General features: G+C 43.1%; 2 protein-coding genes and 1 long non-coding RNA gene across 9 annotated transcripts in view; 1 reads left to right on the forward strand and 2 right to left on the reverse strand.

Annotated features, from left to right (window-relative positions):
- LOC113126166 (uncharacterized) overlaps positions 1 to 469 on the reverse strand; it is a 1,449-nt gene extending 980 nt beyond the window's left edge. Inside the window, exon 1 of the long non-coding RNA XR_003295279.1 lies at positions 331 to 469. This is a non-coding gene — a long non-coding RNA (uncharacterized LOC113126166). The remainder of the gene's footprint in view (positions 1 to 330) is intronic.
- LOC113126136 (phosphatidylinositol 4-kinase beta) overlaps positions 1 to 4,302 on the forward strand; it is a 22,499-nt gene extending 18,197 nt beyond the window's left edge. For all 3 annotated transcript variants that reach the window (XM_026299990.1, XM_026299988.2, XM_033325421.1), the window contains exons 13-14: positions 199 to 319; positions 449 to 4,302. In XM_026299990.1, coding sequence (XP_026155775.1) covers positions 199 to 319; positions 449 to 630 — 303 coding nt within the window. In that variant the 3' untranslated portion in view covers positions 631 to 4,302. The remainder of the gene's footprint in view (positions 1 to 198; positions 320 to 448) is intronic.
- A 1,341-nt stretch (positions 4,303 to 5,643) lies between these two features.
- mindy1 (MINDY lysine 48 deubiquitinase 1) lies at positions 5,644 to 15,529 on the reverse strand. Of its 5 annotated transcripts, none has more exons than XM_026300004.1 (12): positions 15,478 to 15,529; positions 13,181 to 14,008; positions 12,344 to 12,595; positions 11,026 to 11,237; positions 10,621 to 10,678; positions 10,308 to 10,372; positions 10,048 to 10,206; positions 9,559 to 9,661; positions 8,625 to 8,767; positions 8,299 to 8,493; positions 8,065 to 8,214; positions 5,644 to 7,565 (listed from the first exon to the last, which is right to left on the reverse strand). In XM_026300004.1, exons 2-12 carry the CDS (start codon positions 13,521 to 13,523, stop codon positions 7,500 to 7,502), a joined length of 1,746 nt encoding a protein of 581 aa, XP_026155789.1. In that variant the 5' UTR covers positions 13,524 to 14,008; positions 15,478 to 15,529; the 3' UTR covers positions 5,644 to 7,499. The 5 variants fall into 5 exon arrangements, with proteins under 5 accessions (XP_026155789.1, XP_026155792.1, XP_026155790.1 ...); XM_026300007.1 differs by lacking the exon at positions 15,478 to 15,529 and adding an exon at positions 15,389 to 15,477; XM_026300005.1 differs by lacking the exon at positions 15,478 to 15,529 and adding an exon at positions 15,323 to 15,438.
- Between the last annotated feature and the right edge of the window lie 932 nt (positions 15,530 to 16,461).

Consider the following 16,461-nt stretch of genomic DNA (forward strand, 5'->3'; position numbering starts at 1 on the left):
TGGTGAAATAATTTGGTTTGAATGAACTGCCAGTGTCCAAAGGACAAAACAGGTGCTGGGTCTAGGCATCTGGGACCAGGTCCACCTCACTCCAGCTGATGAGTTCATTCAAAATGTCTGCAATTGAATGTTTTCAACATGTGGTTCAAACAAAGTAAAAATCCGTTGTGTTCTGAAAGGATCTGTCTGGTCTTTCAGGTGATGGGGGGTCTGGACGGGGACATGTTCATCTACTATAAAATGCTGATGCTTCAGGGTTTGATCGCTGCCAGGAAACACATGGAGAAGGTGCTGCAGATAGTGGAGATCATGCAACAAGGTAACACTCACCGATCTTCATGGCGTCCTCCTCCTCATGGGTCCGTTAACCAAGCGTCATTCAGAAACCAGGTTTGAGTTAATGTCATTCAGTTGCTGATTATCCCTGGATTTTCTTTCTGTCCTCCAGGTTCCCACCTTCCCTGTTTCCACGGCTCCAGCACCATCCGCGGCCTGAAGGAGCGTTTCCACATGTCTCTGACTGAGGAGCAGCTGCAGCTGTTGGTGGAGCAGCTGGTGGACGGATCCATGCGCTCCATCACCACCAAACTCTACGACTCCTTCCAGTACGTCACCAACGGCATCATGTGACCAGAGACGGCACAGGAAACCAACACGGATGCCTTCAGACGCTGTTTAAATTTTTACCAGCCGACTCCGACTGAATCCTACAGGAACGTCTTCAAAGCGCTCGCTGGAATCAGTGGGAACAGGATTCACTGCTCATCGTCCAGCTCATCTGCTTTTATCGTGTCCATGGCCCGCAGTGATGAATCGATTCTCCTGGACAGATGAGTGGGTCCAAGACAGACTTGTCAGATTTCACTGATGGTCTTGGATCTAGGGACCTTCACCAACCTGGATCAGGGAGGCTCAGAGACTGGACTCCTGGTTTATTGGGTTGCTGCCTGAGGAAATGTCAAAACCCAGACTTGCGCTGAACCAGCACATACTCAGCTTCTATAAGAAGAAGAGAAGAAACATGAAACACTACACATGAAACCGACTGTGGGGTTTCATCGATTCTGGGAATAGTTTTGAAGGTAAACTGCTGCTGAATCGATTTCCTGAAATGAATTTACAATATTTACTAATATTCTTTTGTATTTAAAAACCTCCAGCTTGGTAGACGTACATTAACGCAACATTCCCAGTTTTTCAGCTAATTATGACTTGATTTCATAATTATGAGAGAATTTTATATAGAAAATTGCCAAAACTTATCAGAGAGAAGTGGATGGAAGACTCCGAGTTATCTTGGATTTATATCCCAAATTTTAACAGTTTTTAATAAGAAAATGTAAAAAAAAAAAGATTTACAGATGTTACATGTTACAGATTAAATAATTACAGGATCTTTTTTGTATTTTCCAGTGGAGATTTACTGCATTTTTAAAAAACATTGAACTTACTCATCATATTAACGAGAACATATCTGCCTGCTCATTGAAGAAAATTAAACGGTGCAAAAAAAGATCCTGTAACTATGACGTTTGGTGACACAATAACTCTCATAATTATGATCGTTTCTTAAATCAAGTCATAATTTCAAGATCCCCACTCCTGATTGAAGTAGAACGTGTTGGGTGGACGCAGTGGGCCTCCTGTAGAGAAAAGCTTGTAATGCAAAAAAAAAAAAATAACACAACTGATAGTGACAGTCTCAGTAGTTAGTCCAATATTTTATACTTTTAGGATGTTAAGTCCACAGAATTGTAGACCACTAAATGAATCATCAGCACAGACTCGACTGAAACGGCAGCAGGGCGTCTGCCTGTGGTGTCTCCTGTTCGGTTGTGTAGAGTTTAGCTGTTCTTAAAGAACATAATGAAGAGAAAACACTAACAGACAAAGCACAACGTGGACTTTTCTCTGGATCTGTTGTTTAGAAAGAGGGAAAACTGACTGAAATATCACTTTTACTTTGAAAAGGTGTCTGACACCTGTTTATCTTCTGACATAAGAGTTTTGATTGTTTTCACCAGACACTGATCACAACTGGATTTGACTCTGGGAAAGTGAAACACTTAGGAACAAAGAAATTTGCTTCACGTGTTTTTTCATCGGTTGTTAAATTTCCATTAGTCTGTTGGTTTTTTTATAAACACAGGCTTAACTTTTTCTTTTCTCGTGAAGAGAGTCCATAGAATATTCCTCGTTTAATAATATTTTGCTGCCCTTTTTAAATTATCAGCTATTAAGAACTTTAAAAAGTTTTATGATTATTTTTTACAAACAAAACAACTCGGGAAACTAGAAATTTGACCAGTGTCTGGTGAAAGAAAAGTCATTATGTCGGTTGTCACTGAATAATCGTATTTTCCTGGAGTTAATTTCGGTGCCACTGATTTTCTGTCTAGATATTCACCACATAACACGAAGACAACGCTAATGATAAAACTACAGTGTTGAATTAAAACAGTTTCACAGAAAGATCACGCTAAGATGGTTCCTGCAAGAACCATCCCTGTTCCACTAACTGAACATCTGCTGGACTGACGTTACTTTGTCTGTTAGCGACTAAAGACACATTCCTGTGATTAACCTGGGATGAGAGTGATGTGTTTCTGTGTTTATCAGAAAGTTTAGTTTTCTTTAAGAGGAGATCAATAATGATCAGCTTCCTAAATATGTGAACGTTTTCTGTACCAGTCCACTAAAAGGAACGTGTGTCAGACAGATGTGTTCTCAGTACTGACGAGGCTTTCGTCTGTACTTTAACGATGCTGAAATAATGTGCTAACACTTTGCTATGGCTTTATTCCAGTGTACGAGCATATTGTTTGTACAGCGTATTCACACGTATCAGTGAAACTGTTCCTCTAAACACACCTGCAGACACAAATGTGAGCTAGAAGACCAGAGACTAGTCTGCAAGGCCACGAGCTATTACTAATCCCTGCTTTTGCATCCTGCGTTTATATCCGAGCTGTATTTTGACACAACACAGGAAAACTGAATATAAAAGGCTACTAGTCACATTAACTAGCCTGCTACCTGTCTCACTTCTGTTCTGCTACAAGACTAGAACAAAACCGAAGAGCTAAAAGTAAAATTACACTCAAGTGTGGACAAAAACTAGTCGTAGTTAAGACGAATATACAAACAAAGCATTTGAACAACTGAAGCTGGAACCAGTTTGACATTTTTACTCAGAAAATGACTGAAACTGATCAAATCAGTTACCAGTTATTTGTGCTGTTCAACTAATCAATACATTTGGATGTTTCAGCTGTAAATTAAACACTTCACTAACTTCTTTTTCCTTAAAATTATTAATAGGGCAGGCTTTGTGTTATTGTACCATCAAACATGTATTTAAGGTGTTTGATGGTACAATAACAATCAAAAGTCTGACAGAAGCAGAGCAGCGACTCGTTAGTGACAACAATTAGCACATCCACTATTTCAGTTCTGACTCTTTGCTTTTTTAAGTTTTAACGTTTTACTTTTGGTTTTTGTAAATTTGTTCTTAAGTTTGTCAACAAACATTTTGTTTTTCTGTTTGTAGCCTGGAGAAAATTTTCAGTTTCACTGGAATGAAGCAGATGTTTTGTGTTACGGTCTGTAATTGATATCTCTGGTTGTTTTGAGGTTTTTTTTAAACCACTATTGAAGAAGCACAGATTTGTTATTGTAAAAAGCAACACCATGTTATCTTGTGCTAACGTTAGCCTGTTACTCTGTACGCGGCTGTAATCAAGTTTACCAGCAACTTAAACAGCAAATACTCTGTCTTGGTCTTTGTTTTCTGCATTTGTGAATATGTATGTATGTAACTGAGCTAAGTTTCCTGTAAGACACGCAGAAGGTACAAACTCATCAATGCAACGGGGGACGAAGGCGTCGGGGTCTCGGACCCGAGAAGTGCTTTTACATCGACCGCTTTAGGGGCGAGTTTCAAGACCTAATGTCCTCTCCTCTATCAGTCAGGACAGAGAAAGTATTTATATTTTCAAGTTATTCTAGTCACATTTGATATCTAATGATGTATTTATGACAACTAAATTTAAAAAACGTAAAGTGTTTTCACGTAAATTAATTAAATTAAAAGTGAAACTTGGCTTCAGTATGAAGTAAAACTTCTCCAATTGTTGATTTTCTGAGTGAAGTCTGGAGAGGACACCACTGCAGACTGAAGAAACTCGTCCCTGCTACTAAAAACCTTTCATTGCCTTCTTTCCATCAGCTCTAAACAGTCAAGAATTTCAATGTGAAAAACTCTTTAAGTGCATTTATCCTGAATTAAAAAGTTTTCTGTCATTTGTAAAGGATTCTCATTTTATTTGGCACTAAACATTTAACCTTCGTTTTTAGTTTCATACCTTTTATTAACAGCGTCATCAGGTGATATTGATTCAGTTTATATTAAATTTATCATCTATAAATCACGAAATGCATATTTATAAAATATAATGCAAAAACCATCTGAGCAGCCAGTCAGTCTCATAATTCACATATATTTTACTAATATTATGAATAATTAAATATTTTTCTGTGATAATAAATAAAACTCCAGCTACAAATGTCAATTTAGTTTCTCTTCTTGTGAGAGAATCTTACAGATCTCAAATATTAGATGGTTTTCATAACTGAAATGTAAATCACGTAATTTAAAGGACTTTAATTATTAGATAAATGTCAGAGCTTAATGTCATAATCACAAAATCTAAAAGTCATAAATTACATTTTATTAAAAAAGTAATGGTCCTCTGCAAATCTCCATTGTTCTATGAACTTTTACTACATTTGTGTCTCTTAACTACAAGAACAATTTGATTAGTTGGGAGATTTTTGTCTGACAAACATCTTTAATTTGACAATAATTAAAAAGTAAAAGGTTCCTTTGCTACATACTGTTTGTTAAGTTTGTGTATTTTTTCTCTCCAATTATTTCTGAATTAGAGCTGATATCATCCTCTTCAGGTCGGACGTTTTAAGGTTCAGCCTCCTCAGAGAGTAAATCTGTGACCATCGGGTTTTTGGGGTTGGAGCTGGAAAAGTTTTGAAATGTTTAAGGACTTTTAAAGTTACGCTTTAATGTGACGCTTAGTAAATGAATCAATTAACTGATTTAGAGGAAATTGATCAAGTATTTTTAATTGATGCCAAACATTCACTGGTTTTAGCTGCTACTCCTGTCCTTTGCTAGAAACCTGCTGCAACCTGCTTTTGATTTTCACTGTTGTCATTTTTGTTGTATATAATCATCAAAGAGCGTAAAACCATCTAATTTTGTCTTAAAAATGTTGTGTTCTGACAGATTTACCTGAAAAAGTTGGTTTCACAGTCCCTGATCTGGTCCAGGTGAGTGCCCCCCTTTCATCAGGTGTGAAAACAGTTTCCAGCCTGAAAAGATGGAAATCAGACGTAAATCTGATGCCAGAATGAAGAAAATATGTCAGATTGTGTATCTTTACCTTTGGTAGAAGTCTCCACTCAGCACTCACAGGTGCGGTGGCTCAGACCGACTGGATCCTGCCCCAGTGACTTAATAAATCCTCACGTCAGCACATATGAGACAGACACTGTGTGTTTGGACGTTAAGCCAAGAGAAAATATTTGTGACCAAAAATCACAAATAATCGAGTCGACACCAGAGAGTTTGATTAAGATTGTGTTTTACTGACAGTTGGACATCAGGACAAATTAAACACAGAGCTTCAACAGAGAGCACAGCAGCTGTCAAAGCAAAACCAAAGATAAATAACGGACAACAACAGAAAATACTGGCAACACCCGACGCCCCGAAAGGCATGATGGGAAAGTGCTGGCAGCGCCATGATTAAAGAACATGTTCATGACTCAGATTAAAACGTTTACTCTTTAATCAAAGTGGCTTAAATAAGCCCAGAAGGGACCAGAAACTGGTCCTGGTTTCTGTTGGTCAGGAACAATCAATCAGCAGCAGGAATATTACGGATTTAGCCTAAAGATTAATTTCAGTTTAGCTTTAAAATCCAAACAGGACCAGAAGGACAGTGTGAACCGAGCCAGAACGTTTATCTCCTCAGGTTTGTTCCTACAGCAGATTTAAAACCTACAGACGCCTGTTAACACCAGGAAAAACAAAAACAGGAATGACATGAGAAGCCATCAGTCAAAACTACAACACTAACCCAACATTTCAACTTGTTAGATAAAATTACACTGTAATCACACACATGAGGTAATTACTCACTTTTTGAGACAAACGTCTGACAAAGTCAGAAAAATTAGGTAAAAAAAAAAAATCTGACTTAAATCAAGTTCATCAAATTACTTCAAATGTTTTTATTGTTTTCTCTGGCAGGTTCGGGTTTCCGTACAAGTCAAAAAACGAAACAAGATCGGTGCAGACGAAGTCCGAGTCTCAAATGAATCACATGCAGCAGCTTCACAGCTTTCGAGGTTACGCACTAACCAACATTAAAACATTCAGAACTTATTGTCTGCATGAATCAAAGCTCTAAAATCTGTGCTGGACGTTTCATGTGGACTTTATCTGCACTGGAGCTGATTATTGATCGGAGTCACGTAACAGTCTAATGTCCATGTCACATTCAGATGGATTAGGGTTCACGACATGTAGGAACATAGCACTTCTGGTCCTGTGGGACTTTTTACAGACTTGGTCTGTGCAATTCAAGTTTCCACATAAGATTAAAAATTATTTTCTAAATGATTTTTTAAATATTTGTAATTATTCAACTTAAAATATTTTAGTAGTACTCAACTGGAGTAATAGTAACATCTTCTGGTGAGTCATCAATGGTTAATAAATCATTTATTAAAGCTTTACAGATCAGTTTTAAGCATAGATCTGATAATGTCTGGGCTGTCAGGCTGTGACCTCTGACCCCCTGCCAAACAGCTGCAGAGCATCTGGAAATCAATCCATGTTGTATAGTCTGGATTCGTAAGTAAAATTGCTTGGATTTAACCGGGGACTAAGCAGGAACTGACTAAAGTGTCATTACGTTGTTAAAAGACAGAAGCTGTCGGTGTTTGTGCAGGAATCCTTCTCCTCTGCAGGGGTTTCTCTCTTTAGCGACAAAGACGCTGCCGATCATTTCTGTCTCCTTCACGCTCCATTATGTTTTGGTGCGGCCGCAGTGTGTTTGCACACACTTTGTTTTACTGTTTAACTGGCACAGCCACTAATTATCTTCACACTGATCATCCGATTAACGATTTGTTTAATTAATTTTACACCTCTACACACAACAACATCATTGATGGTTTGCGACTGATCTGCAAGGCATCAGTAAACAATCTTCTTCATAAATACGAGCCACGTGGATCAGACAGTGGTACCTGCGTTTGCCACCAGACTAGTTCACAACCTTTCCAGATCCTGTCACCTGCTGGACAAAGCACTGGGGTTTGGCGTCGAGCTGACAGAGTTCCCCCCCGCTGCAGACCCAGCCAGCTTGGGGAGTTTGGTGCCGTTACAGATGATATTGATGATGATCAAGAGTCTATAGCAGGACGCAGTCCGAGTCCTTCTCTCTTCTTCTGCCTTGTTGTGACCCCTGACCTCTGACCTGGGAACATCAACGAAACACATCATGAGGCCAAACCCTCTTCTGGTCCAAACCACTGCTACACATTTTAGTCCTATATGTCAGAATGGTTAGATCCCAAGACTCTGGAGTGAACAACAGGCCCCAAACATATTTCACAGTGAGGGGGGGGACAGTCCACTCCCCAGCCTTAGGATCTAACAGAAACCAGTGGCAGAGTGTGCCCTGCAGCTCACCTGTTCAGCCTGTCACTAACGTTCAACATTTAAACATGAGCTCTAAGCAGAAGACACGTAAACAGTCACACCGTGAGCTCCAGCTGTGTGGAAGCATGAAGGGAACATTTCCATCATCACATGGAAAAGCTACTTAGAAATCATCATCAGAAACGTTTGATTAAAACTAACGTACGTTTCTGCTACAGAGCATCAAAAATACACGACCAATTAATTCGTCAAACTACTGGACGACATCACCCGCCGCTCGCTCCACACACACCCAGCTGACACAGGTGTGTTACCTGTTGTCCTGTCTGCTGTGACGCCTGTTGCTGCAGTTGCTGCTGTTGCTGATATTCCTCCTGTTGCAGCTGTCGGGCCAACTCCAAGTCGCTGAGGGGCCCCGGGGTGCCGCCCTGCTGCTGCTGCAGGGACACCGCCACCAGGTAGTCCTGAGAGACAACAGGACCAATCAGGGACATGGTCAGTCGATGGTCTCTGCTGCGTGTCTCACCTGGTCTGTCCCACTGTCTTACCTGGTCAATCTGCCTCTGCTGCTCCTGGGTGGAGGTGGGCAGGGTGGAGGTGGGTGGAGCTCTCTGAGGAGGATGACAGAGTCTGAAGTCAGAGTCACAGAAGTTTCCATCGCCCTCCACGTTATGAAGAGACTCCCAGACCAAACCCTCCTCCTGCAGGAAGCCCTGATCTGTCACCAGCAGGTACAGGTGACCCTGTGGGACGAGGGAAAACTTTATTACCAACAGGTACATCGACAGTGAGGGGGAGGAGACAACTTGTGAGGACATGGTGTCCAGTCTTCACAGAGCTGGTTTAGGTTCAGGTTGATGTGTTATGTCTCCACCTTGTGTTTGATCATGGTACTGAAGTGGTTGTTTCTGAAGAACACAGATATCTCTCCCTCCTTGGCCGTCGTGTTCAGTTCACACAGACCATGATACGACAACTGGGTCGCTGTCGACTCCAGGAACTGTTCCGCCACCAGACCTGCACAGGTAAACACAACTGACGCAGGAGCATTTCCAGATACGTACACACACGGACACGTTGAAGAGCATCTTCTGATGAATTTAATCATGTAGTCAAACTAATAGATTTTCTATTAGGTCTTAATTACTCCACTGATCTGTACTTCACATTATCGTTTAGTTGGTTGAAAAATCTTAAACATTTTGTCACAGAGCTTGTTTTTTAAAATCATATTTACTTTTCTTGAGCCTTGTTTTTGTTGTTGACATGAAAACTGACATAGATGAGACATTCAGGATGATTCAGCAAATGTCTGAACAGTCATTGTCCTGCAGCTATCTACAGACTGTGTGTGGGTGTTGGCATGTTTGTCAGGAGTGAGGACAGTTTGTACAGTCTGTCCGAGGGTTAAGACACAGAATAAATGAAAATGTTCAAAGCAGCAGTTTGCAGTCAGCCCATGGATGTACAGACAAGATCACTGTGATACTGAAGGAAACTTAAAAACAGCAGGATTCTGAATGAAGTTCTGCAGCCTCTGTTTCCTCTGAGTGGATTTATGGAGGTTTATTGTGAAAGGACAGAGATAACGAGGTCCTCAGAAAGTGGAATCACATCAACGTGTGTTTATGTTCACAATTCACACTCATTTCTGAATCAGGACCTTAGGACCTTAATCCTCTGCGTGAGCTGCTGCAGCTGAACATCCTCACCTGCCTCACTCGTCTCACTGCACACCCCCAACCTGGTGAGGCACCTCACAGGTTCAAAACCTCTGAATCAGAGCTGGGGTCAGCGTTACACGTTACCTTCACTGACTCGGCTGCTGTCAGCAGAGTGTTTGTAGTCAATGATTTTCTCCACCAGCTGGTTGTAACTCAGTTTCCCCACAGCAGCCACCATCTCTGGACTCTGAACACACCAAGGTGAAAACAAAGTAAACAAAGAACCTGACTGGTGCTTTTATTGCTAGTCCTGCTGTGAACACTGGTTTCTACCAGACATGTTTTTACTGACAGAGTTAAACGTTTTCAGTTAAAGTAGGTCCGTATTTGTGTTTATAGTGACTTCACTGAAAATGAAAGTCATTTAAACATCATTAACACATTATCATCTTTATAGACTAACACGTCCTGTGTGTCTCAGCCTGACTCTTCCTCTGCACATGAGATGAAGATGACAGAATAATTCTGGTTTCACTCAAACACACATATTTCCACATCTGCTTCGACTCGTCACTGTTGGTCTCAGAGGAACCGCCCCAATAACGCAGCTACATACACAAAACGTGGGTTTACCTGTGGGTCGACCAGCCAGCCGTGGTACAGCGGGATGTCCAGCAAGTCGAACACGATACATTCTGGTGTGTATTCAAAGTCTGTGACTCCGGTGAAACGGACGTTCACGTCCAGGCCAGTGGACAGCTTAGGGAGCACGGCCATGGCATCGCTCATGTTCTGCAAACACACATGAGACAGAATGAGTTCACATCAACCTGGACTGCAGGTGAATTCACTGTGCCTGCACCTTATTTTGAAAGGCCCCTGTGTGTTTGTACCTGCTGGAAGTTCAGCTCCATCCCATCAGTTTTCTCTCTGGGTGTGACTGACAACACACACTCACCTACACAACAGACACACACACACAATCAGGATCATCGCTCCTTTGTTTTGAACGTTGTTTCTAGTGTGGGACTAAAATGACAGTGATGTTTTTGTTGTTTGCATTTGTAGAGGAAAATTAATCTTCAGTCCAAACTTTCATTATCAGAAAAGGTTTAGCTGAATATCTGAAAAACGTGACCCTAACTTTCACCTCAGCGCCACATCCTGGAGCCCACAGCAGCTGATTGGCTAAAAAAGTAATCTTACCCAGGTGAGCCATCAGGTCCTCTGTGGTGACAACTTCAGTCTGGGCAGGAAGTTTAGCCTGTAAGGGGGGAGGGGGGTACAGAGACAGACTCACAGTATCAATAATACAGTAATCAATGACAATCAGAAGTGTCTGCACCACCAAATACTCATTTAAACCAACAGTTTTTATACCTGCTGTTTTTCTGTGCCATCGTCAGATTTTAAAACAAAAAAAAAACAAAAGTTCTGTCTGATCCGCTAAAGTCGACATTATTCAACACTGTTCTCACATCAGTTTGTTTTTCTTATTTCAAATCCAGTAAAACCAACATCCTAACTGTTTATCTCCAGTGTGTGTATGTGTGTGTGTGTGTGTGTGTGTGTGTGTGTGTGTGTGTGTGTGTGTGTGTGTGTGTGTCGCACCTTCCAGCGCAGAAACAGTGTGTTCATGATGGCCAGCAGGGGGCAGGGTCCATTCTCGCTCTGGGTGATGATGGGAGTCTTCTTCTCCTTCCAGGTGATCCACTTCACCAGGTAATACGCTGGCATGGACGGACCAGGCTCCGGAGCAGCAGCAGCAGCAGAGGAGGTGGAGGCAGCAAGGGGAACAGCGCCCCCTGTGGACATGACGACAGCTACAGTCACACACAAACACTGGGAGCTCAGCTTCACAGTTCGCGGCTCCAAATCACTTTTTACAGTCTGAAGGAAGAGTCGACTGGTCTCTGCTCTGGTTCCACTTCTCTCTGCTCACAGCAGCGTCTGGAGCTGGTTTTTGGAAACAGAGGGGCCTCCCATTGTTGGTGAGGAAGAACCATGTGAGCCAGGTCAGCGGTGTGACTCCCTGCTGGGTTTTTAATAGTTTCTGGACAACAATGGAGGTCTACAGCTCAGAGCCATAAGCTGAACCAGTTTCTGGATTCACACACATTAGGCTGAGGACATGTCAAACATTAATATTGTAGAAACTCTAGTTATTGTGAGATATTAGTGGGAGGAAGACAAATAAAATCCAGTATCTGAGTTCAGCTCCACCCTGCACCCAGTGAGTAATGCTGCTGGTAATACGATGTCATTACTGAGTGTGTGTTACAGCTCTGACACACTGTCAGCACTTTTCTCTTCATGACTCTTCAGTCACATCATCACTTCCTCCTGGACAAACAGACACCTGTTTTTTTTTCTTTTTTTGGTGATTTGATTTAAAATATACACACACACAAAAAAATGTTTCATGTTATGTCCAGATCTCAGTATAACTGTCATGATTCAGTGACATAATGCTTTTAAACAGACAAAATAATAAAGTTCTGATTGGGAATGACTGCAGGTTAAATCAGTGTCTGACAAGAGGAAGAGCCAATTATGTAAAACTGCCAGCTGCTTGGAAACAGAGAGCACAGCTGAAACACACTGTGTTTACAGAAAAGGTAAAAAGAAGCTTCACGTCCTCTAACTTTCTCTGTTTCAAACATTTGGTCACAGGAACTTTTGGGGACTTTCATGAAAAAACCCAGATGCCTTCAGCCGTTTTTCCCTTTAACTGTGAGGAGACTGTTCTGTTTTTCTGCTGCTCAGGTGTTTGGCTGTGGACACAGGTCTGTACCAGACAGCTCACATGAGACCAGATAAACTGAAGGTTTGTCATTTGTGCAGTTCAGGTACAGTCTGAGGAGAAATGATTTCAACATTCACACAGCTGAGGACAACAGAGGGACTAAAACCTGGCACAGCATCTCACCTGCAGTTTCCAGCCTCTTGCTGTCCTTCAGACCGGGGACCTCGGTGGACGGGGATCCGGCCTCCACACCCAGAGCAGAGTAGGAGGAGGACAGGCCGTCCTCCACGTCCAGAGAGCTTCCTGCGGCCGTGATCCCGTCAGACAGCTCCAGACTGGGGATGGAGAAAGATGCCGAGTCTGTGGACTCCCGCTGATCCTCGGACCCACTGGCAGTCGCTACAGATGAGCTTTCCTCCAGGTCCAGGTCCATACCTGCAGCAGAGATACCGGGACAACTCAGAGACCAGGGTTCTCTGACGTCCTGGACAAACTAAAGGACAGTCACACTCGTTCTTGAAGGAAGAAAATGCTGCCAGTGACCACATCGGTACACGTTGACCGTCAGTTTCTGTTTGTGGTCTCACTGCAGCCAATCACATCCCACAACAGTGATTGAAGGCGTCTCCTGACTGGCTGAACACCAAGCTGCAGTTTCTCCACTTCCTGAACATTAAATCAGCAAAACTGCAAAGGAGCTAAACTCTAACGTGGTTTGGAGTTAGTAAACTACACATACGGTCACTTCATTACACGTTTAACCTCGTCTCAGTGGGGTGGACAAAATAACAGCAACTGCAGCCTCCAAAACGATCATTCAGTGAATTGAATGGCCCTGATACAGTCTAAATGCAAACAGGGGATCCTAATAAACCGACTGGGTCTGACACAGGGGTTCCTAATAAACCGACTGGGTCTGACACAGGAGTTCCTAATAAACCGACTGGGTCTGACACAGGGGTTCCTAATAAACCGACTGGGTCCCCCTGATGGTTTTCTAGACCTGGTTTGTACTCCTACCTGGGTCTCCATCCTGTCCCCCTTCAGTCTTGATGAGTTTGAGCTGAGCTGACACAGATTCTTCTTCTGTGGTGATGGCGGTTACTGTTCCGTCTTCAGATGACGACGACGATGCCTCGGGTGGCATTGGCTCCTCCTCCTCTGCTTCCTTCAGAACTGCGGCAGGAAGACAAGCCTCCCCGTTGCTGCTTGGGACCTCGGCTCTGACATCGGGCCCCAGTGTCTGGCCTGGCCCCCCCGTTGTCACGGTTATGGCCGGTTCTTTGGCAACGGTTTCTGTGCCGAGAGTCGGTTCGATCAGCGGGTCTGATGCTGCTGCCGACTTGGTGCTGAATTCGGCCATCACCAGCTGATTGACGCTGAAGAAACAACAAGCGGTAACTCCTTTTCTCCACAAGCAACAAGGGCAGAAAAAAAAAAAAAAAAAAATCAAGAAACCGAGGCCTTCATCAGAGACCAGTTTGCTGAGGTCACAAGTTCAAAAAGTTTAAAAACAGCTGCTGAAGCTCCAACATGACCCTGATGAAATGGCCTTTAAGGACAGACCAGTTCCTGTCAGCAAGCTCACCACCCGCTCAGGTTATACAAAACAAACGCACCTATCTCTCAGACAAAACATGAGGTCCAGTTTCCAGTGTAGGTCAAATCCCTTGTTTGAAATCAAGCAAATACAAAAACGTAGTTTAGAGACTGAAAGTATCAAGAGAAACACAAACTCCTCTGTCTGAAAACAGAAAAAGTCTTTGTTGTCCAACAGGGATGGAGGATTATTTTGGTTTGTTGTCTAAACAGTCAGCAGACGCCCTGTCACACCCAAGGACAAGGAAACTGATGGAAAAGGAGAGAAGACATTAAAAATACTGTGACAATAAAACAACAGAGAACCAGGTATGAACAGGTACAACATAATCAGGTTAGTGTGAGACAACAAAGCAAAGCACAGTCAAAGCTGAGATGTCGCTTTTAAACACAGAGAGGCTCTGAACAGGAGCCAAGGAGGTCCTGGGCCCCTGGGCCTGGTGCTGAGGTCCTGTGTATATATGAGGACGGACTGCTGTCAGGTGACCTGGCCACCCCTAACCCCTAACCTACCTGACACTTTATCTGCTGACAAGAGCAACAGCAAAGGAAAGTGGGAGCATGAGTCGGACCGTCGGGGTGAAGACGAACAGAAACTCACAGGACCTTCATAGGACCCTGACCCTCATAGAAACTCTCAGGACCCTGACAGGAACCCGACACGAACCCTGAAGAACCTCTCACAAACACACAGGACCTACATAGTACCCTGACAGAAACCCTCAGGACCCTGACAGAAACCATCAGGACCCCCTCAGGACCCTGACAGAAACCCTAACCCGCCGACGGCTCCGCCTTAAGCAGCTTCTGTTCCGGTGCTAGCAGACCTAGCCCTCCGAGCTAACCAGCCAAGTTAGCTGCTGCCCCACAAAGTCACCCGGTCCGCCGACACACGGCAGTGACGTCCGCCCCCACAGCGATACAAGCAGTCGGTCTCATAAGATGCCGCTCACCGGGTAAAGTGTGTGATCCGCGGAAACGGCGGCGGACCGGCCATGCTAGCTGTTTACTCTACGCTCACAGGCCCCGCCCACAGACACGCCACATCCGGGCAACTTTCCACGCCTGCGTTAACTGTTAGCCACCTAGCTGCCTCCGAACTTCACAAATTTCACGAACAACGCTTTGCTAATAAAACAAAGCCACTTTCTACGCCTCCAGTAAACGTCACTCATGTAGTTGGACAGAAACAAAACAAGTTGACGTTCACTGTTCGGCCCTGCATCGGCTACAAAGTTAGCTAGCTAACCGCACCTTGTGCGATAACAGCCACCGAAAACCTAATTTACAAACATGACAATTTAAGACAAATTTACTCACAACCACAGTCACACACAACAAGCAGCCGTACTCTTTATATTGTCGACTCCGTTAGGACACACCCATGAATTCGGCACACGTAGTTACAATACCCAAGTAGTCTGTATTTAAAATAATTATGAACTTATAGCGTTTAGGTCAGTTCAGCTAATTTAGAAATTAGCCCGATAGCGGTAATGTTAAAGAACAAGCACATTACAACAATAACAACACGCAACATAACAGTAATTAGTTGGTTTGTACCAAACACAAGGCCAAGGAGCGACACACCGAGAACAGTCTTAATATTCCAGTGTTGTTTTATTTCACCTTCTTCCAACCTGCTTCTTCCGGTTAGTTCGTAACTTTAAAAGACGCAATTAGACAAAAAGCAAAAACACAGTGAGACAAACTTTTACCTTTCCCGTCTGCACCTTCGGCACATTGTGGTGTGTTCGCTTTGTTGCACAGGGTCACTTTTGACGGGCGGTGCCGCCAGTTTTCACATTCAAATCAAGAGGTTAAATGCTCAAAGTACTACAATAACAACAAAAATGTGTTTATTGTAGCTGCATCTTGACGTTGTCAGTAAGTTGACTTTACTTTTCGACTAGTAAATTATTTCTTCCTCCACCTGAGGTCGGACTGTATTCCTGTGCACTGATCCCTGATGACACAGCTTCTGGAGTGATTTTAAGATTTTAATTATTTTATTAAGTGTTAAAGCTTCATGTGGTCCAAACCACTAATCCCTAACAACTGTATGAAATGTTCTGATTCAAAAGTACAAAGGACATTTAAAGATCATTTCCCAGATCATAGATCAATAAGAGTCTTGTTCAGGAGGTGCACCTGGATGTTTGGTGTCTGTGAGGCTTGAATATAAAATATGCACAGCTGGTGTTGGAACACCGACAGATGTGGGTGTGAGTCCTTCCAGAGACACAGTCAGTCCAAACATGGTAAAAATGTGTTGGGAGGTCAAAGCTCCACAACAGGAGTCTTTGAGTTGCTGTTTCTAACGTGACAGTACAGGATACCTCCGTAATCAGGTGCACATGTCACAGTTGAAAAAAGACAGACTTTAATTAGAAGACCTTTCTTGACCTCAGGTTTTTGAACAGATGTTGAATCTCGAGTGACAGATTCCTCTGTAGCTGCTTGTACCATCTGGGTACCAGAGACGGTTCTGGGTGTGGAGAACACCCTGTTGTCAGACTGGAAAACATGAAGAAAATGCAACAGGACAAAACCAAGACAAACAGGATCAACACCTCAGTAGTGCTGATGTGTCTAAGTATGTTTTTCTCGTGTGGGAGCTTCAGAATCAGACTGAGGGTGCGGTTCCTCCTCTAGTCCGGATGGTCCGAGCCATTCTGATACACCTGGACTGTTGTGACCTT

This window comes from Mastacembelus armatus, chromosome 11, assembly GCF_900324485.2.
Source record: "Mastacembelus armatus chromosome 11, fMasArm1.2, whole genome shotgun sequence".
NCBI lineage: Eukaryota > Metazoa > Chordata > Actinopteri > Synbranchiformes > Mastacembelidae > Mastacembelus > Mastacembelus armatus.